Source organism: Vicugna pacos, chromosome 23, assembly GCF_048564905.1.
Source record: "Vicugna pacos chromosome 23, VicPac4, whole genome shotgun sequence".
Taxonomy (NCBI): domain Eukaryota; kingdom Metazoa; phylum Chordata; class Mammalia; order Artiodactyla; family Camelidae; genus Vicugna; species Vicugna pacos.
Window position 1 is genome coordinate 143,560 of NC_133009.1, and position 22,951 is coordinate 166,510.

Here is a 22,951-nt window from a genome sequence, read left to right on the forward strand (position 1 = left end):
CCTATATACCTACATTTATTTGACCTAGAATTTACTATGACAGCCTTGACTGTAAGGTGAAATTTTCACACTTAGCTTACTATATATCTAAATCTGCAGGAGAAAATTAGGGTAAACAGCTATCACACACATTTATCATAAACCAATTTATATATGTATATCATAAACCATTATATAAACCAACATATAAAACCAATTTATCTACACAGTTTTTATTAGTTTTGTATTAAAGTAGAAGCCTCCTCCAAACTAAGAATGACACACGACAAACAGGCTCAGCGACAAGCAGGATTGTGATCCTCAACTGTAAGAAATATTTATGTCCTCATTTGATAGACGAGAGGGCTGAGGTTTACTCACTGACGTCACAGCAAAAAGTACATTTTAATAAACTAAGAAAATATCTTCCCATCTAGTCCTGGAGCCACTGAGTGGATGAGTGGGGAATTTCATCTTTAATGCTAACTGCCACACGCCCGCGAAGCCACGCATGTTCATGACCTGGTCTTCCACAGATGATGGGCAAATCACGGGGAAGAACCGATTTTTCAGCCGTTAAGTCTGTCTTTAGAAATGACTCAGATACTCTGAAAACTTGCATTAACTCTGGCCACTAGATTAGCACTTGGTTTAATTCTCTAATTACTATAATTTCTTCACAGTCCTCGACCTCTCCCATAAAAATTTTTCATCTAGAGGATAAAGAAGCTGGTGATAGAATCTGTGAGCTGCTTCTAGTAACAGCGCAAGGGAGAGGCTACCGCCAGCAAGAAAGTCAAGTGGGAGAGGAGGAGGGGAGGACGGGTGAGGAGCCGGACGGGGCTGTGGAAACCAGGCCTGTCCAAGGTCGAGGCACCTGCAGCCCTGGGCCCAGAGGTCAGTCACTGCCAGGGGAGGTTGATTTCTTTATCCATTCAAGGAGGGGGCAGGAGCAGGTGACCTGTAAGGTCTGTCCTAGCTCTCATCCCTCAGATTACATGATGCTACCAGAATGAAACTGAATGATTCACCTTCCCGTCTGGAAAGTCAGCAACGACAGTAATGTCAGACCTCCCCCGGCTCCACCCCTCACCTGCCACCGCATCTGCCTGCACTGACAGCAGCAGCACAAGTTCCACGTGTTCAGAACCAGGTCTTGCTCCTTCTTTCCCCAGACCCGGCCTTCCCCTCGTGGGCAGCACCTCTCGTATCTGGGCCAGACGTCTGACACGCATTCAGACACTTCCTGCCCAAGTGCCCAACCATCACCAGCCGAGTCCCATTGCTTCCCGATGGCAACGAGGTGCACTGTCCTTCCGCTCGGGCTCCACCGCGATAGTCCTGCCTCCAGTTCCATCCCCCTTGTGCTGCTGAACCCCAAGCTGACCACCCGCCAACATCAAGCATTTCAATGGCCACGCTGCCCTGCCTCTCCGGTGCTGTACCAGGGCTTCCCAAACCCGGCCCCCGCCTACATTCCCAGCCCCTTCCCAGCCGCACGGCCCCTCCTCCGTCCTGCCCACCTGGCGCTGCAAGGCACTGCCGCGCCCAGAGCTCTGTGCTCGCCTCCGGCGTCAGGCCCCTCAGCCTTATTTATGCTGCTGCTCTGCTCTGCTCTGTCCTGCACCCTCACACCGCGACCCGCCTGCTGTCGGGGCATCACCCGCCTGCTGCACCGCGCACCCTCCCTGCAGCCTCCCTAGCCGCCCTGCTGCGGGGAGGGCTTCAGCCTGTCCCCCCTGCTGAGGGCTCACTTCCTTTCACGGACGTGGCCTTTCAGTTTGAGCTCCTCACGATGCCTCATACAGCTCTGCACGCACCACGATCATTCGGTGACGCTCCCTGGTTTAATTTCAGATCAGCACCGCTACAAGGGGATGTCACCTGGGTTAAGGTGTTACTGTGTTCCCATCAAGAGAGAGGAGTTACCGGGATCTGACAGAGCATGGTGGCTACTGGGTGCTGATGGGGGTCATCACAGAGTGGAGGGACTAACGTCTCAGGCACTTGGAGGCTGGTCTGACTTCCAACCGGTGGGCACAGTGGTGAGACGCCTCTGCTTTGATCAAAGGTGTCAACCCGCTCGCTGTTTGTATTCCCTTAAGCAAATCAGCAGAACAGAATCTACCACTGCAGCTCCCTGTCCAGGAACAATCAGCGGTGCGTGGAGTACTCAAAGATTTGAATTTTCAGAAACTGGAATTCAAAGAAAACCCATAGGTGGGTCACACGGCTCCCCTCAAACTTGGGCTAAGAAAATGGACATTCAGGGGAGGCAAGTCAGAGGAATGCAGCTCACACAGCTTGGATGATCTGAGTCCCCCGTTTTAATCAAATCGGGCCCCCAGAAGGCCGCACCCTGGAGCACACTGGTCTGTCCCGCTGCCCAATCACCTTTCTAACACCATGCCTGAATGCCCGCTTTTGGCTTTTACCAAAATCACTCAGGCATCTGCTGTACGGCTACTATGCAGACAGCGCCTGGTGTTACTCGCAGGCCTGAATGGGAGCTGTCTCAATCCCAGTTTAGCAGAAGGAAAATTTGCCATCTCTGAGGAGCAGGCACACTTCCTCCTTAAAGGCAGAAGGGTTTGTTCACTGTCTCGCTTGGAGCCATGGAGCCACGAGACCATGACAGACACACTGAGAGGAAGGGGAATCTACATCCCCTTCTCTCCTTGGTCCTGAATTCGACCTGCTTCTAGTTAATAACCTGCAAGTCACATCTTTTACTGTAAGTTATCTCAAACCCTTTTTGAAAGGTGGAATGCAAACACATTATGGGAGATTTACACAGGCCTGAACTCTTAACTTGATGTAAGTTCCTTGGTAAGTATGACTATGAGCCGTTTCAAAGAAGCATTTAAATAGACCTCACAACCTAGTAGGGGAGCGGCAGTGGCAGCAGTCTCGGCAAAATGAGGGGGGAAAATCACACTTGCTACTCATCTACTACACACAGCCACGGACCAAGGTTTATGCCTTTAACAAATAATTTGATTAAAAAACGCAAATTCATGTGGCCCTGAGAAGAGTCCCCCGTCACACCAGATACCAATATAGGTTCCACCAATAAGGTCACACCCACCCCTCTGTCAACGTACACGGAAGCTCAGTAGCTCTTTTGGGCGGCAGAGCGACCCGTGCTCCCGACGTGATGAACAGGAGGCTAAGACACGGGAGGTTCAGGCATAACCGTAAGGGACGGCAGAGGGGGCTGAGGTCACGAACGAGAGGGAGGGAGGAAACTCAGCTTCGCTAGAGACGCCCCCAGCTTCTTAGCCGTTAAACAGCCAAAGGTGACGGGCTGGCTCGCGTGGCCACCGTGGCGCACTTTTGGCAGCCGGGGGACAAATCTAAGGGCCACATGGCTGGGACTGAGATGCTCCTGGCAGCAGCAGATACTTTTCCCCAAGGTTCCAGCGGACCACGGAATACGGTCTCCTGAGCACCACACGTGAGGAGGCGTCTCCTCGTGCCCCGTGAGGTACCTCCAGCTTCAATGCCATTTCCGCGGCCAGGGCAGAGAGGAAGCCACGTCCTACGGGCCGGGGCCTGTTCCAGCTCTCGCTGTGAGCCAGGCACCACCAGGCACCCTCGCGTCTTCCTCAGCTTCAGGACCCTGGGTGAGGCGGTCTGCGGAGGCCACACTTAGCAGAAGCGGGACGGCCCTCAGGTCACAGGGCAGCACGGGCCCCGCCTGGGTCTGAACCCAAGCGCTCCGGCTTCCGACACCGGCCTTCAGTCACCGCATGGCACTGCCCGAGGGAACTCCAGCCTGGTCTGCGGGTTCCCGCGGCCACCCCGCACCAACGCCTGACCCTCCACGGAGCCAGAGAGAGGCGTTAGGGCATTTGATTCTCAAAAGAAGCCAGCTCTAACACTGGCTCGTTGGTTTCTACAATTAATGGATCTGCCCTCACATTTCACAGACCAACTCTGATCAAAAAACAAGCCAAAAAGTCTTCTCTAGGGTTCTACATAACCACGAGAGAGAGGCCTACTCTCCCCGAGAAATGAAGACACAGAAACGTTCACACTGGCATTCTGACTAGAGTGACCATTTCAGTGTCTTTTCTAACCTGACTCATTCATCCAAGTGACCGTGACTCCCTCCAAAGAAAATGCACTTGAATTTTAACACGGAGCAATTTCTTTACACTGTATCATGAATTTGCAGTGATGTGATGAATCAAAAAAAAAGGCCTCTTAAGTTTTTGATCCATCAGACATTATGTAATCAGAAAGAAATAATTATTGCAGTGTTCTCCCTCAATGCTAGTCTTACATTAAAAGTTCCCACAAATCTCTGGGAAAGAAATTACTGAAAACATCCTTAACAATTATCCAAAACTTGGAGACGATTCTAAATGCTACACTATTAACCACGTTCAAGAAGAACGTGTGTCCATATGGTAACTAACAATTCTACGTATGTTCCCGTAAGTCAGGCTCTAACTCCTAGTAGTACTGGCGGGCAATCACTCGCTCAAAAAAGTTTGTGTTTAAATGGAATTAGCTTTCTACTTATTACTTTAAATTACAGAAACAGTTCCAAAATCAATAGATGTTATTACAGTCATAAAAACAAACAGGAACAAGTAGAGAGACATTTCATGTTTGTCATTATCTCGAGAAACCTGTTTAGTCTGAATTACTTTACTCATGTTTGTAAAAACACGTACTTCGGTTTGTTTTAAAGTTGTTTTTTAGAACAAGCTGAAAATAAGGCAAAAATAAAGGTCTGAATATGTAAGAGCCTTTACAAAACCAAAGAAAAAACTGTTGAATTCAGATGTTTAAGAGAAATTTAAAAAGCAACACAGAAACATTTAAATGAGAAAAAAAGCATATAAAGTAAAAATAAAATGAGTCCTCTGTAACATTTCTAAAGGATTATGACATCGTAAGTCATACAGAAATTGACTATTTTCAGTAAAGCGGAAAAAATGCTAATATACTCTGATGTATGTATTTCTAAAGAAACACCAAAGCATATAGGTTTGTACCAAAAATATGAGAAAGAAGAGGGTGCTGACAGTCACAGCTGTCAGTGCAATCACCCAGTTTTGGGTCGAGTGCAGTCACGTGCAGGTGATGCCATCGGCTCCTTGGGCATCCCGGCATCAGGTCACTAACACAGCCCTGCGCAGGACAGTGAAGGCCGGGCTGTTGGCACTGATTCTGCTCCACCCCCACCTCAATCCCTCTGAGACCAGTTAGGTCACATCAGCTCCCAGGTACACCCACTTTCCACCCACCCAAGGACGCACTTCAGCACCCACAGTGGGTCTGACGCATTAAAGCACACTACAGGTTGATGCTTCAGATGTTTACACAAAATGATGAGGCGCATCCAACCCGCACACCAAAGTGCCACCAGTGGCTGACTTGGGGTAGAGGGAAAGCAAGGAGGAAGCCCCCTGCATAGGCAGGAGGGGACGCCAGGTCTGCCTTCGCAGCTGAAGCTCATCCAGTGAGAACTGTGGGAGTCTGACAGAAAGTCACGTGGCTTACAGGAGCCCACCGGACGCGTGTGCTACAGGGCACCGTCCCGGACTCACGTCTTCAAGGAGCAAGTCACTTCAGCAGTGTAAGTGAACAGAGCGCCTACTTACACATATTTTTAAACAAAAATGAAACATTTAAAGCCTGAAGATCTAATCTTACATGGCGACTTTAGGAAGGAAAATCCAATGTTATTAACAGAGTTTGAGATGACAGTGTTAACTTTAATAAATAATGGCACAGTTATATATTTAATATTATTAGATATCTCTTCCTACATTTTACAGTAAAATATTCTCATCTCATTTAGCACTGGGTTACATAATTATAAGGACTAGAAAAACATCTCTGGAAAGGTTTACCTCTAAACATTACTTGTGCCATAGGCCATAGAGTCCCTCATTTAAATATTCTTGGGCCAGGGTATTAGGAATAATCTTCCAACATCAATTTAAGTAACAATGGTTAATTTCCAGTGACAACTCCAAGAAATTTATGTGGTTCTATTAAAATCTGTGAATCCAGCAACAGTAATATGGAACTATTTAGATGCTCAAGTGAATAAAAAGTTTTATAAACTAAGTTTAACTACAAAATATGCAAAAAAATCTGTAGCTGACACTTTCATCTTATTTTTTCTTCTTATTTACATAAAGTAGCTCTTTTATGAGCTAAAACAAAGGTCATGTTTTTTGTTACCGATTCAACTTTCTTAAAAAGCTTCTTTAAACATATTCTGAATTTAAATATAAACAGAAATTACTTGTAAATGTTAGGTTAAAAAGCCAGTTATCATTTTTACATCTTTCATTTAGTATTTTCCTTTCCCTAAGGGTAACCATTGGGAAAAATAAAAGTATTAGTAAAATTACAACAAACTAACATTTTCGGTTAGCATGTTATGAATCAACGCACCTGGTGTCTTACTTGAATTATACGTAGTAGTCTGTGCATACCCTGGTATGTAAACTTCATTCCCATCCTTCTGCAAAGTCTCCGCATCCTTTCCCTTCAGGGGTACGTGGTCCTTAAGTCACAACCGGGCAGAAGGGGTTCTGAGCAGCTCTGACCGGCCCTGCCCGTGCACACGGCGCCCCACGGAGGGAGAGCCCAGACGGCAGGTGGGGCAGGAGGCAGGAAGAGCCCAGGGGTCTGGGGAGAAGGCACGGAGCCCCTCACACCGCCCCCGGGCGTGGCCCCTCTGCTCCAGGAGCACAAGCAGAGGGGTGTCCTGAGGGGCCGTGCCCAGGAGTCTAGCATTTGCTCTGATGCTTCTGGGTCTCTGTCTGCTCATATGTAAAATGGGAGTAATGCCACAGACCTTTTCTCTTTAACAGGAAAGTGTGGATATGAATGAAAGAAAATGGTGATTTCAGAAACTGAAAAAAATTCAGTATTCCAATTTTATTTAAAGCCATGTAAATATATTTAGACTCCATAATAACCAATAAATATCTGAAATCAGTTTAATTCAACTAAAATTTATTACTATTTTGTTATTCATATATATTCAAGCTTAGAAAGGATCAAACTTTTTAATCCTTGTATTTTAAATATGCTGGAAGAATCAATACTTATCTAGTCTCAAGAATAGTGAAAATGCCATGTGAGGTGTCAGCCTATCACCAAGCAGTCTACAATAATAAGTGGTAAAGAGGCTGTGGAGAAAAAGGAGCCCTCCTATACTGCTGGTGGGAATGCAGTTTGGTGCAGCCACTATGGAGAACAGTATGGAGATTGCTCAAAAAACTAAAAATAGACTTATGATCCAGCAACACCACTCTTGGGCAGATATCCAGAGGGAACTCAAATTTGAAAAGATACATGCACCCCAATGTTCACAGCAGCACCATTTATAATAGCCAAGACATGGAAGCAACCTAAGTGTCCGGTGGCAGATGAATGGATAAAGATGTCACATATATATATATAAAATATATATACATGCAAATGGAACACTACTCAGCCATGAAAAGAATAAAATAATGCCATCTGCAGCAACATGGATGGACCTAGAGGATATTATACTTAATGAAGTAAGTCAGACAAAGAAAGACAAATATTATATGATATCACTTACACGTGGAATTTAAAAAACAATACCAATGAATCTATATACAGAACAGAAACAGACTCACAGAGAGAAACAAACTTATGGTTACCAAAGGGGAAAGGGAGGGAGGGATAAATTAGGAATATGGGATTAACAGATAAAAACTACTATGCATAAATTAGATAACCAACAAAGATTCACTGTGTAGCACAGGGAGCTATATTCAGTATCTTGTAATAACCTATAATGAAAAACAATCTGAAAATATATACCTGAATCACTTTGCTGTACAACTGAAACACAAGGTTATAAATCAACTATACTTTGATTGGGAAAAAAAATGGAAATGCTGCTGGAATTCTTACACATTTGAGTGAAGCGGCTGGGAAGACAGCGGCCATTCCTGGAAAGGCTGAAAGGGATGGAAAACCCTCCTCTCCTGCCTTCCATTTCTCTAACTTAAAAAAAGATTAAAAAAAGAGGCGGCATTATGATATTGTCTAAGAAAGGGATAAAAAGCAATGGAGGCAATAAAGTGAAAAAAAGATACTATCATTTAATAAAGTAAAAAAAAAAAAGATGGTCATTTTGGAAGTGAAAGTTTCTAAGATTTCATCCATTCTCCATTAGTTCTTTGGGTGTGACCATTTAGGTTGGTATTTTAAAAGACAACTGTATATTTTCTTAGATTCTCCTGAGATAGCCTCGATAACCTTTTCAACAGTGAACATGCCTAATTCTGGTGACTACTCCAGCATCTCCCAAAGAAATTAAACACCGAAGCTGGAGGGAAAACATCCACTTGTCTTCCTTCCTAGTGGATGGATGCTGGACACCCGATACGATGCTGCCTGCTCGTGAGCACGAGCAAGATCACACAGCAGGTAACCTTGTTAAGAGAAATCATCATCGCTGACCTGCCTTTCGAGTACTTTCCTGCCTCACTAGGTAGAGTTCTTTGAGAACATTCTCTCATTCAGTTGACATTTATTGTTTCATTCTTTTTTCCATTTATTCCTTTAATCTCACTCCCTCATTCCCTCAACTGGTTGATCAATCAATCAATGAATTATTCCCTAAACCTCCTTTAACGCACCAGGCCCCAGAGACACACAGACGAAAGGCAGCTACAACTCCTCGGGACAGGAGGGGACGGTCCAGAGGGGCCCCGCGTGGGAGAAGGCGCGGTGTGTGGGCAGTGGAGAACTAGGCAGCTGGACAAAGAAAGGGACGGGCCACGTGCAGCAGCACGGGTGGACGTGGATTATGCTTAGCGAGGCGAGTCAGACAGGGAAAGACAAAAGTCCCCTTCTTTGTGGACTCTGAAGCATATGTGAATATAATAAAACAGAAGCAGACTGCAGATACAGAGAACAAGCTAGTGGTCTCCAGTGGGGAGAGGGCAGTGGGGAGGGGCAGGGGAGGGACAGGGGATTCAGAGGTATAAACTTCTATGTACAGAACAGACAAGTTGTAAGGATACACTGTACAGCACAGGGAGTGTAGCCAATATTTTATGATATTTATAAGTTGAGTATGACCTTTAAAAATTGTGAATCACTATGTTGTACACCTGAGACGCATCTAATACTGTAAATCCACTACACCTCAATTAAACAAAGGAACAATTACACTACAGTGTGATCGCCAAGGGAGGAGGGTAACTTCATGCATGAGGTGAAGTCCATGCTTTGTTTTAAAGCGAGTAAGTCCGCCTGATAGAGAACAAGGAGAGGGGGCGTTTCAAAATGAGGAGATGGCATCCATAAAAAGACGGTAATTCACGGGCCTGCCGGTAGAGCCCGCGTGGGTGGCGCTGGGGGAGAGGAGAGTGCGCTGGGACCCGCACGTCTGGAGGGGTCAGCCCGCGCCCGGGCACGAGGGGCCTCGGGGATCCGCACTCCTTGTACACAGTAAGTGCTCAGTAAATGCCTGCTTCACTGATGCCAATTGCTTTATCACAACAATACCGAGTTTGGTTAAACCCGAGAGCCGCTGCAGGGGCGATGTGCGTCTTTTCAATCCCATGCTTTTATTAAGTCTAATAATTCCCTACTGAGACATGGATGAGATCATTACTAGAAAAGGAAAGAATATTGAATACTAGAAGTCTTAAATAAAAGTATTTTAGCAAGCTATAAAACACACACCCCTAATACCACTCGTGTGCGGCTGAGGTGTCTTGTCTAGAATCCTCATCAGCTGAACATCATGACAAGAAGCGTGAGTCAAAGGAAAGCTCTGACATACAAGTTTATTTTTCCCAAGGACACTATTCCTCAGTTTTCAGTTTTTGATGCTTAAGTGTATCAATGTCTTAGATTATAATAAATTTTAAAATCCCCAACTTTTAAACTCTGAGTTCCAAAGGCAATGACTGTCTCTAGAACGGATCCTGCAGGTTCTCAGGAATCCTGAGGCCGAGGCTGACTGGCAAGCACAGTTTTCATTCTGCGCATCCTCTCTGGTCAGTAGCCTTAAATACTGAGCAGCAGCTAAATCAATTTGGTGAACTTTTAAATACACATTTGGTGGGAAATTAATCTGCTTAAAATTTTTAGTTTTCAAGCAGATTCAGAGTCCGTTATCATTTGAGTTATAAAATTGACACCTAATGAATTGGTCTTTTAATTAAAAGTTTACTGTTTAAAAATTTTATACTTCACTCTTCATTGTTTCCTAAATTTTGCCATACTGAAAAACCAAATAGTGATTTGGACTTTAAGAAGATCTAAAAAGCTTACTATATAAAGGAATATTTAGGGTGCCGTTAAAGCATGGCAGCATGAAATCTGTTCAGGTTTTTTGCTGCCATGTATTCTGGGTAATTATTTTCCAAACAAACTGAGTTCCTACTTAAGGAGAGAAAATATTTATTAGCACATCTGCATTTCAAAGCTCCTGTTCTGAGAACTTTTCTACATAACTGAACAGATTAAAGTAAGATCATTAGTCTGTATTTTTTGAATCTCATTTCTTCAGTAAGAATTAGTTTCCTTGTTTACCTACATAGTGCAGCTCTCTATTTATCTCGGCATAACAGCAGATTTTCACCCACGTGAGGGACCGTACTATCTTTTTTGGAAAGTACATCATATAACGTGTTTTGCTTTATATCTCTTTCCTAAACTGGTAACTATACAGAGTGAAGTAAAAAGTGGAATCTATTTTCCTTTCCTGGCTGTAAGACCTTCTTCTATCTGGGCCAGACTTTGATATTTGCCCCTTGGCTGAGAATCCGCAAATCCAACTTCACACTTAGCTGCAGCGAAGTAGCCCTGCAGGCAGGCCGACTTCAACGAGCCACTAGAGTGGTATCATCATTAAAATCCTGCTGAAGGTCACCATGGTAACCGCCTGCTGAGGCTTCACTGCTGCACCCGGCATCCCCTCATCAGCTACCATGTGAAATGCAAATCCAGACAGTCTGAAAATTAGTCAAGAAGAATAGGGGATGAGGATGCAGATACGTGAAATATTCATGCGCTTCGTGGAAAAGAGCAGACAGCATGAATGACACAACAAAGAGCGGCCGGGCAGCCCCGCCATCCTGTGGCACCGCTGCTCACCCCTCTGGTCTCCAGGCCCAGGATTCTGAAGGTGGTTTTGTGAAACACCATGTTTATATTCTACACCCCAAACAGTAATTAAAAATGGGTAACACAATAGCATTAACATCAAATAATGATGAGACTTCCAAATTACCATCCCTGCCTTGTAAGAGTTTATTCTAATTACCTGAAGACAAATGCTATGAAACAAAAAACCAAGCATCGTTGATTATCAGTATCAAAACTACTAGAAAAAAGGTACTTTTAACGTCCTCAGGCCACAAGTGCTTCACAGACGTAAAGACTCTTCACTTACCACTCACGTTGCACGACTCAGGCTTCCTCACACAGAACTACAGCCAACCGTATTTATTTCAGAATAGAAACAGCAACAAGACTGCCTAAAAGGTGAACATCGTACTTGTTTTCATATTTTATCCTACTCTTTTCCATTTTCCTTGGGCGAAAACCCTGTTGCTCGTGAGAAGGTGAGGTGCCCGAACTCAAAACGGTGTTTCCTCTGGGTGGGTCCCCAGTGAGCTTTTCAGAGTTACGTGAACACATCTAGTTAACCTGGGACACTGCTATTCTGTGTATCTCCTTCTGAAATATCGGTAAAATCATGATGCATTAGGCAAGAACGGGAGACGCTTCGTCCAACGCAAAACCGGATGTTGGGTGGAGCCCAGCCACTCATTTCAGTGGGCTGCCAAAGCGAGCCAGGGTCCAGGCTCAGATCTGAATAAGGTGAAGTCTTCTAAAACTGTCAATCCCATCCGACACACTTTTTACACGTCTACCATGACAGCCTCAGACACTTCCCACAGAAGCTGACGGCGGCAGTGAGGGCTGACGGGGCAGGTCTTGTAAGAGGACGGAGGACAAAGCTGAAAGAACAAGGCTGAGGGACAAGGAGTTCAGAGGGTTTGTTTCAATTTGGGGAAAACAGGGGCAGGAGGGAAGCTCTGCCAGGAAGAAAGTCCTACTGTGTGTCGGTCTGAGGCTGTGAGGGCAGGGGCGGATGCCGGATGTGCTGATGACTGGGGCCTGGGCCTGAGTCCCGCCCTCGGCCGTGTTCCTGCGCTCTGAGGGCAGCCACCGTGCCCGTCACACCCAGGACGTGGCCAGCCTCCCTCCGCGCGCGCGCTGGGCTGTGGCCCACCCCCCATGATGAAGCACGAGTCCGCTCTCTGAGCGCCAAGCCTCCCTCCACGAGAATGAAGCAGAGCGCAAGTGCCCTGCACTCAGCACCCGTATTACTGGAAAAGGAAAGTTTCTTGGCAGAACGCAGACGTCAGCACAACGAATGACGAACGAACACCCGGACTGAAAAGTGACTTACTTCCTCCGAGTAGTGATCTGAGGGAAGAGGCGGGTAGTCGCACTGCTCTATCTTCTTACACAGCGAGTACAGGTTCATTTTGTCACCGTAGAACGGACTCTGGAGCGCAGCCATCTGTGAAATGCTCCCAGTGAGACTGACACAGTTACAGGTTAGCTTTGCAGGCGACCTCACAAGACTCTTGCACGGGGGTGGAGTAAGCAGAGGCTGTAAATGAAGCCACCCAGGCACTTTGACTTTTGCCAAAATCCTTTGCAGAGAATTATTTAGCAAGTCCTAGAAATCTTACTTCAATTTTTGGTTATTATTTCCAACATTTAAACTTCCCTAAAAGGGAGAAATGATTAGCATGTAATTATTCATATATATATATATATGCCACATAAAACAGCATTAAGAAAAAGAACATAAAATAACTTAAAACTCTTTGTAAATATAATGCCATAAAGACAGCTAATTTATTTCATGACTCAGCAGGCATCAACGGTCTACATCAAGCAGATAGTGGTCGAAATACAACAAAAATGAAACTTAAGGTAAAACTGAATTACCATCTAGCAATGCTTTAGGACCAGAATGCACAGCATTTTAGGTTGCACGATAGTTTCCATCTGCAGGGAAAGGTTATTTTGAGTGGAAAAAAAAGTCTCCTCAATCTGAATGTCGTAACTGATCCTCAAGCAGTTCATAAAAGCATGAGGACTCCTCTCCTCTGACGGGGTCGCAGAAGCACGAACTGTGCGCCAAGGTTTTACAAGTCATGGCCACTACTTGGAGGCGCATCCAAATGAGATTTTTACGCAGAAAAAGACGACTCAAAGGGTGAACCAATTTAAAAAGGACATTATTGAATTTAACTTTAAGACCAGGTTCTAACCTGACATTTAAAGTGCGAGCAAGGACTGTAGGAAGCCGGGTTACAAACTAAAAATTCAATTTAAAATGTTCGCCTCCTGTTCGAACCTTCTGAACCTCTGAACTGCGGCAGCCAGGATACCGCACAGAGCGCAGGGCTGCCCCAAGTCAGTCACCCTTTTCTACATGTGCTAATAAGTCTGATTTTGGAAGGCCAATGTGTACATCCCCAGACAGGCCGCGCGCGTGTGAAACACGCCGGCCGTGCTGTGCTCCGCAGCGGGTGCCGGCGGCGGGGATGGGACCAGCTGAAAACGCTCTCATCTGTCTGGCGGCTCCCGCCTGGGCTTAACTCCTTCCCGGCCTGGACGGGAGCCGGCCCTGCAGGGGACGCACCTCGCACCAACCGCCTCAGGACCAGGTGCTCCCCACGAAGAGAAAAGGGCAAAAAACAGTGTCCATGTCCCTAAACATACAAAGCACTCCATCTGCAAGGAAATTTCTAGAAGAGAAGCTCCAATGATGATGACCATGGCTTTTTGCTTTTTTTTTTTTTTTTTTGGTTAAAATGGGAGGACACTTTAGGATGAAATAGGGTCTTTAAAATGCCACCCTGAAATATAGGCTGTGTATGTAAATGACAGTCTCCATGTTTGCAGAAACCCTAAGTAAACGTGCATATATTCATTATCGTGTGCCAGGAGTTCATTACAGCACTTTTGTCTCAATACTGCAGAGCGTTAAAAAAAAATCCGAACGTCCCCTAAGGAGTTAAACAGGAATAGTATATTTTCATGCATCTCCTGCTTTTGACAGATGAAAAATGTCAACTGTCCTGTTTTTATTTTCAAGCTTTTGCACTATTCATCTGGTTCATTAGTGCATCTCGATGCTGCCCCTGACAGCTGCTCGCCCTCTCCTCCCAGCAGCTGAATTTTTCAGGCTAATTTGATCCTCCACACTGAGACGATCGCTAGAATGATTGACTTGCTCCCTGACCTCCAGGGTCCGACTCTCCTGATTAGTATTCTGGGGGTGTCGGAGGGACGAAAGCCCACTGTCTGTCTTCGGGGCTGGTGGCAGCTCTTTTTTTTTGAACTGTAAGCCACCAACCTACAACCCTGGAAGGATGCAATTGCTGCACTGAACAATAAAGGAAATGTGTAAAACCTACTTTTCCATGTAAAGGTCCGTGTAGCCAAAGCACAGCATCTTGATTTTAATTAGTAAAGTCTACTTTGTTGCATATCAATTAAAACTGTACTGCTAGGTTTTTTTTTTTTTTGAGGTTTCAGGAATATTTGAAAGTCTAATTTTCTGAGTTAAAAATACGTTTTCAAAAAGGGCTTCCCACTCTTCCGTTGTTAGCAGTAAATTCTTAGTGGGATACAATATAACATACCTATGTGACGCTGTGGCCAGTTTTTTAAAGCTAAATTACTGGGCATTTTTATTAATATTATACTAAGACATAACCAGAAGGAGATACAACATCGAGGCAAATTAAAGCTTTAGACAGCCAATTGTTTAAAGCTAAATTACTGAGTATTTTGATTAACATTATACTAAAACATAACTGGAAGGAGACATAACATCGAGGTAAATTAAATCCTGAGAAAAATTCTAGTTCTTCCAAATGACTTGCATGGAGGAACTGAAAAAATGCATTGAGATGAAAACTAATATTAACATATTAAATATTTTTAACTCAAAGTCATCCACAACACATAAAATGCATGAATGTAGGCATGTCCAAAGAAATAATTTTTATTTTGGTGATCATTTTAACTATACACAGAAATGGGACACTGCTTCTCAAAAGCAATTCAGAATGTGAAGAGTTATTTCAGTTCTGACATGGGAGTCTCTTGGTCCTAAAAGAATTATGCAAACTTCCACCAAAACACTATTTCTTCAACTGAACTTTTTTTAATTGACAAATTTGATCTCGCTAGTGGAAACCAATGTGCTGCTCACTTGTAGGTGTTTAAAGGGAAGATGTTGCTTTGACAATATTAGACTATGGCCTGAAGGGGTCTAAGGTTACCTAAACAGATACAAAATATTTTAAATGTACAAAGTGACTTTTAAACATTATAGTAACTTAATCAAATCAGTTCAACACTGTACCAAATTATCGACAGAATATAATACAGTGAGCATAAATCTCTTTTAATCTCATGTGCATACATACAAACGTGTATTTTGTTATATCACTAATTCATAACTTTTCTTAATAAAAATTATACTAGGGATGTTGTTTAAGAACACTTAAAAAAATCCTTTCTTTTTAAGTGGCCATTAGTTACTTCAGTAGGAAGAACAAAATAAACAATCTCCGATTCCTTAAATTAAGGAAATTTGAACCTGCAATCAGTAAAATAATAATTAAAGATTATGATATACATTTTAAAAAACCCTCTGTACTTGCGGAAAAATGAAAATAGATGATCTCATCGTGCATTTCATTTAAATCAAGAAGACAAGGAACACAAAGCACAGAGCAAGGAGTACAATGGTCCCCTCCTGTCCACTTCAGACTTCCTTTGTATACATTAAACTGTGAAAATGACTCCATGTATTATTTTCCTTCACTTTATTTTATTAAAAGAGTTACTGAGAGGTAGGCTAATTTTTAGTTAACAGCTTTGACCAAAAGCCTACATTCCTAGGAAAATTACCATTCGATTAAAGAATAAAATCACAGAAGTCACTAGCTTGCATGTTGTCTGACACCACTGCTCTGTAACATGAACATAAAAGGTGCTCAGCACAGTCCTCTCCTCACCCAAACCACAGCGCTGTGGTATCTGCTAGAGGATCTCCCTGCACAATTCTGTCTTCCTCTGATGCATTATCACCAGCAGAACAGGGGAGAGAGAGCATTTCACTGAGCGTTACCCACACAAATTGTTACTCACGGAAACTAAGTGAAAACCGAGAAGAATTATCTGTTTACAAACTATCCTTAAAGCTGAACTACTCTATGTAAAAGTGAAAAAAAAAACTGATAAAGGTATTTACTATGCTTTCATATTTTAAATTCCATTATACCTTTCCTGCTACACATGGCATTTTTTTAAATACATGTATATTTTTATAAATAAGATTATGCAGAAAACATTAACATAACATTTAAACAATAAAACTCATCAAAAGGAAACAGTCGAGAATACATTACAGGAAGCAAATGCAGAAATGCGTAGTTACTATATTGCCTCAGAGAAACAGTTACGAAGTCAGTTAATGAACTCTTCACAAGTAAAAAGCTAATTCATCATAATTATAAAGCTTAAACATCATCCAGAAAAAACCAAGTGTGTGCTAAAAGGACAGGGGAACGTAGCCCAGCACGTACGGTCACCGCCCTGAACGGGCCCCGCTAGCACTACCCACCTCGTACAGCAGACAGCCCAGCGACCAGATGTCGGACTTGAAGTTGTACCCATTCTCATGTATCCTCTCTGGAGACATGTAATAAGGTGTCCCCACTGCAAAATACAAACCAAAGGAAACGGGAGGAGTGAAAAAATGAAGCTGCAGCTGTGATAAGAAATTGCATACAAAATCCTCGATTAACAAATGTCATCAAAACAATGCATTAGGATAAGAAGACTGTTTTGGGGGAATACTCAAAACTTCAAAATTTCCTCTTCACTCCATGACCCTAAACCAGCATATTACATCTATCCCCACATTAAAAAAGGGTGCAGAGGGTTAAACTTTATTTGCTTTTGATCAATTCGGGGAGAATTGAGGGAACACAACTAAAGAAAAAAAAAATAAAAGGAATTCTAACAAGAAAACCTACTGAATGATTCACATTGGTTTCATTTCTTAATGTTTTAAAACATGGCTTGCATATCCCAAATAATTAAGCATGATAATATAGTAACTTATTTAAAAATAAATATTAATACATAACAATTGGGTGGCGTGTATATAAATAAATTATTAACTTTTACAGAAACATCCCTTAGAACATGGCTGTGACTTATGATTAGAAACGATAAAATCATTAGCCTTCAGTACTTCACTTACTCCCACTTTAGAGAGGATAAGACAGACTTTTGCTCATCAGAGGTTTATATAATAACATGTATGAAAGGTCACGGCCATCTCTAGAAAAATGAGGCTCTTACCACTGAGACCTGCATAGAGAGACACCCTGGATAATTTTTGGTCTTGTTTGAGTTGAAGTGTGAATACTTTTTTCTCTTTTTTAATGACCATTTTAGAAAATGCTAACATAATGTGGTAAGTGCTGATACAATACATTAGTATGTATTAAGTATGTTAAAATAAATAAGACATATACATTATATGTTGAAGTCAACATTTAGTTGACTTTCAAAGTGAGTATCTTTAATTTCAAACTTGGATGGCTGTTATTTCACTGTTATTAGCCTAAGGGTTTTTGCTAAACAGAAATTCAAGTTTGAGAACAATATTCAGAAATTTTACTTGCTTGAGGCAACAGCTACCAAAACTAGGCTGCTAGTCACAGGGAAAAGCACACTTTTCTTTTTCTATTATTTTCCAAGAACCCCCTGGGTGTTTACAGTAAATCTTAATGAGACTGCAACTCAGGATGCTGCACCGGGCTGTCTGCTCAGCGGCAACAGGAAGAGGCATGCCAACCAGCACAGCGGCATCCTCCGAGGCAGGGGTCTCCCTTCCAAAAGAAAGAACTTACAACCCAATGGCTGCACGTGGAATGTGCACGGGGCCAAAAGCTGACCCATCATGAACCATCTACTCACAAGAAATCCTGCCTATCCTGGAACCCATTCTTGCTAATAACGATGGTCCTAGTCAGAGCGGATGAAGGGAGGTATGTGTGAAAGTGAAGAAGTGGAAAAGTATGTGAAGAGGCGGATAAAGGGGATTTAAGTAAAGCGTGGGTAGGACATTAATGAGACAAACTTGAAGAAATAAATAACGTAACTGCAGCAGCCCCTCTGAAGACAAAGGAGTCAATTTGCCAACTTCTCTCAGGGTGAGAAAGGCCAAGAAACTTTTAGAAACAGCTGGGTTTAAAGAATCTGCATGATTACCGGGTCAAACAAGCACAGCCCCCCGACCCTGGGAGGCGCGAGCCCTCTCACGTGCGGGTCTCCCGGCGGCACGGATTACTGGAAGTACTGAAGGCGCTCTCAGCCGGAGAGCAGGGCTCTGCCCCGGCTCCTGGTTTCAGGACATAAAGCCAGCGACTGGCATTGAGGGATGTGCAGAGAGCGGCTTCGCGGAATCCACAGGGGGCAGCTGAAAACACTGAGGCTTGAAGGTTCAGAGTTTACCAAAAGCAAAGGTAATTTTAACCAGTAGCTCTGGGAAACCTGCTGATACATTAGGGGTTTGATGTGAGTGTGAAAGATTGATGATAGGGAAAAAGAAGAACAAATGCTAGCATTTTACAGAGATTAGCCCTAGCATCGCACCTTAACTGCCATAGGAACCCGACTGGCTGCCGCCGCCCGCAAGCAAAGGAGCCAGAGAAACAGGATGATGAGGAATCCACCAAACTAAACTTAAACGTGAAAAATTCAGTGTACAAAAGGGCCTCTTGTAGAAGCTGCTGGAGGTCAGGACAGAAAGTTACTGAGTTAACTGCCGCTTTCAACTCACGTGCTGGTTCTGCTTCATATTATAAACAACAAACGTCTTTATGCTGAATATGTGTGTTTCAGTACTTAAATTATGTATACCTCGCATATATATTAAAATGTAAATCTGAGTACGCTACTCACCTCATTGACCGACACGTGTCCAAGAGTCACCATGTGGGAGAGGAGAAAGTGTGCGTCCTGCACTGCGATTACTGATCAGGCATGGGGGGTCCCGCTGCCACACCCCCCGCCCCCCAAAGTGCGCCTCCATCAGGACACGGCTGGGCCCTGACTGACACCGAGCACAGGCTGAGCCCCTCCCGGCCGGGCCCATCCTGTCCCCTCTCTACCAGCAGAGCCCGCAAAGTTTAAATGCTCAGGAAAATGTGAGACACATTTAAAAGCAGTGATACGTGTTCCACATTTCAAACTTGATGAATATATAATTATTTCCTAAAAATCTTTTTTTTTAAATTCATGACATCTGTGTCTGTTATCGCTGCTGCCTCAAGGACGCTGTGACTACTTTTAACAGCTGCACCAGAAAAGGGAGAGCTGTGGAGTGACCCGATCAGACACAAAACTGATCACGCCAGTCGCTAGGCGCTGAGGAGCTCAGGACCGTGGGGTGCGTGATTCTGCTAATGTTTCAAGATTTGGGGCTGCAGGTAAAATAGGAATATATTTTACTACAGTAGATACTTCTGTCATTTTAACCTCCTGACATGAATAAAAGTGAGTAAGAAATGGGTGGTAACATTATAAAAACCAGAGAGAGGCTGATACTAGGGGAAAACTGTTAACAACTGAAAATGCTACCTGATTTTTCTTTAAAATATAAGACAGTCATTCAAATACCAAAAAAATTTCATCACATTAACAGACTCACTCTAGCTCTACGAGAAATGTTTTACACGAGATGTACTCTATTAACAACGATTGCATTCCAAAATTTATCCTGAACAAAAGGAAGACTGGTTTTTGCAAGTTCTACAATGTGTGTAAGAAAGCCAAAAAATTCTGGTAACCAGAACAACTTACATACAGACTTCTCCCTATAGTTTAGGTAAACATTTAGGACTGCAATTTCTGCAAAGACTTGAATGAGAACAAAAATAGAATCACTGAAGCATCTTTTTCTATGGTTAGATATGGCTTGCTATTTTTATTTTGTTTTGTTTCTTAAGGAAGGAAGGAAGGGCAAAAATTGGTCAAAGATCAGGAAGCCCCTTTCACATCTTACCTTCCCACCAGCTACGAGGACCATTTAACTTCTATTCCCTTTCCTCATCTGTAAGACGCGGTGGCGCGATCATTTCTAAGATCTCTCTGCTTTAAAATTTGAAAGCCCTACAGATGCCCACATGGAAAGTAAAATAGAAAAAAGTAATACAGTTCCTGTTTTAAACCTAGGACAGATGAATAAAATGTTTTAAGTCAGAGGGTACAAACAAGCAAATTTAGTTTAGCAATGTTGCTTCTTTCCCTTAGAACAAACTACAGAAAAGAAAGCTTTGAACGCTCCTTACTGAGAAAGCTGAAAGGACTTCATTTATTTTAAAACTCAGTTTGATTAAAAAAAAAAAAGAAACACACACACACAGACACACACACACACACACACACACACAACTTCAGGGAACAGGAATTCATTTTCATTCTTTCCTCATACTCTTAAGTCAGCCCAGAAATTATGTCGGAGACTAACGGAGAGAGGCCAAGTTTACTTAATTGAAAGGAGTGTTATCCAAGGTCGATATGGAATGGCTGAGTGGTAGATCAATATGTCTTCCATGAAAGACATTTATTAAGTACATTTTCCTTTGTTTAGGTGTAACTGCTAACATGTAAACCCCAGGAAACGTCGCCGACCCTGCTACTCTGACCCGGGCCTGGGCTCGGTGTGCTACTCGCGCCGTCCTGCTGACCCTGCGCCCGCGCTGAGCAGGCCCATCCCGGGGCAGACCGCCAGGGTGCTGGGGGGCAGGCGTAGACAGGGTGAGCCCCGTCCCCCTGGGGCTAGTGAAACGGGCACTGTTGTGAGATAGCTCTTAGCCTCTTTGGAGAGGAGGCATAAGGAAGTCAGGAAACTTGCCAAAGATCACAAAACTAGTAAGGTGTGGACCTAGAGTTCAGAGCGGGGAGTTCTGGCCCTTGTATTTAAGGAGACATTTATTTCATTAATTGTGGCCACTGTGAAATAGGACGGGAAAAAAGAAACCTGTGTCTTTCCAAATTAAGAGGCAGAGAACTCTTCCAAAAGTCCCGATGTACAGATGAAAGGCCGGGAGTGGGGTCAGGGTCCCACGGACTACATGTAAAACTCATGCCACGCTGCAGCCACTCGGCTTTAAATACATACTTGTTGTGGTAGTCGAGAGGTTGAATGTGCAGAGTTTACAATTAGATAACAGCTTCTTCCCAGAACGATTATTTAAGTCAAGAAAGGACTGAAAGTTAAAAATAAATCAGCAAAAGCGGCCGTTAATACTGACCAGACATACGCTGCCTTCCTGGCTCCAAACCAGGCTGAGCCCTGCAGGGGCACCAGCCCGAGGAAGCCCCACAGAGAGGTGCTGGGGAAGGAGTGGGAAAACCAGTGTGTGACCGCAGGTGGCACTGGGTTCCAAACATCAGACTGTTTTAAGGCCTGGTTCAAGGACACTAATTTTCCAAGTTGCAATCCAAGGATACAGCACACTTGGAAGTGGTGTGGGGAACACGGATCGTGCCCTCGGGAAAGCCAAGTGTAAAAGCTCTGATGCTGGTCCGCACGGCGGCCGTGGGGGCGCTCCGCTGGCCGTCCCAGGAAACCCAAGGGCCACTGTCTCACCACGAGGGAGAGAGAGGAGGCAAACAACCCTACAACGGAAACAAGAACAGCAGCACCGTTTCCCCCTAAAGGGGCTTCAGACCCTGCCCAGCACGAGGTCGGCATGAGAACGCGCCGGCCAGCTCCGTGTAATAAAACCTACTCCATCCGCCGCAGCAATGACTACACTCACACGCAAAAGGAAAGCTCCATCTCTGCTCTTCAGGGAGACATTATGAAAGCCAGTAAAATGCCACAGTCGAATGTGATTAAGCTGGTTTTCTTTTCTTTTTACTAGAGAGTGCAGTCAGACAGGAAACATTTTACTGTACATAATAAATGCAACTTTGGTGCACACAGACTTGCCTGAATAGCAGGTAACTGCCCCGAAGCACGCACAGACACCGCAGTCGTGTATCGTGCAGCTGTGTTTAACGGCACTTTAATTCTTCTGATTAAGTTTTTTTAGGATTATCTTTTATCTCCTCGTACATTCCAGTCCACGAGGAGTGAGCCACACAGAAGCAGGATTAGTACTAAGGAGACACTTCCCTTGAAGATTAAACACACTTTTGCAAATAATTTCAAAAAATACAGAACTGTTAATAAACTAACAGTAATGACTGAAACCGACTTGCTTGTACTATGCTGAGTGTGGCATTTTCTCCTTTGAAAAGTATATGTGCACCACCTGTGAAGGTCCATGACAATACTGTGACATTTTAACGTCAAAACATCTGTCTGAAAAAGAAAGTGCTCAATTTCTGTAATGTAAGTGTCCACTAAAGCCTCTGACTTTTAAACCATTTCACCTTCCCAGGCTGCAGAGAGGGAATGGCAGGCCCTCTGCCGAGTGTACCCCGGCGCGGCGGGCGGGCCTGGGCCCTCACGACCTCTGCCCCTGCTGTGTGTTATGCTGTGTTACGTCCCACGGCAAAGGGGCTTTGTGGATGGAGGGTAACAGACCTCGCAATGGGGGGTTACCTGGATTAGCAGTGAGAGATGCGGTGGCAGGAACGGGGGAGGCGCCGAGTGACAGTGCTGGCCTTGAGGACTCAGGAAGGAGGCAAAAGCCAAGCCAAGAGGGCAGCTTCTAGGAGCTGAGAAGTGCCCTCAGCCACCACAGGAAGGGAGCAGGGGCCTCAGCCTGACCACACCAAGGACCTGGATTCTGCAGCAACCTTATGTCTCCCCTTGAAGCTCCAGAAAAAGCCCAGTTCTGCAGATGACTTGATTTTAGCC

General features: G+C 44.1%; 1 protein-coding gene across 3 annotated transcripts in view; it reads right to left on the reverse strand.

Annotated features, from left to right (window-relative positions):
* Nucleotides 1–22,951, reverse strand: part of LOC140688665 (serine/threonine-protein kinase Nek7-like) — a 118,424-nt gene that overhangs the window by 47,609 nt on the left and 47,864 nt on the right. For 2 of the 3 annotated variants that reach the window (XM_072948271.1, XM_072948269.1), the window contains exons 7-8: nucleotides 16,685–16,779; nucleotides 12,434–12,547 (exon numbers count right to left, since the gene is read on the reverse strand). In XM_072948271.1, coding sequence (XP_072804372.1) covers nucleotides 12,434–12,547; nucleotides 16,685–16,779 — 209 coding nt within the window. Of the gene's footprint in view, nucleotides 1–11,775; nucleotides 11,993–12,433; nucleotides 12,548–16,684; nucleotides 16,780–22,951 lie in introns of those variants that run through there. The other variant, XM_072948270.1, reaches the window with a different exon arrangement.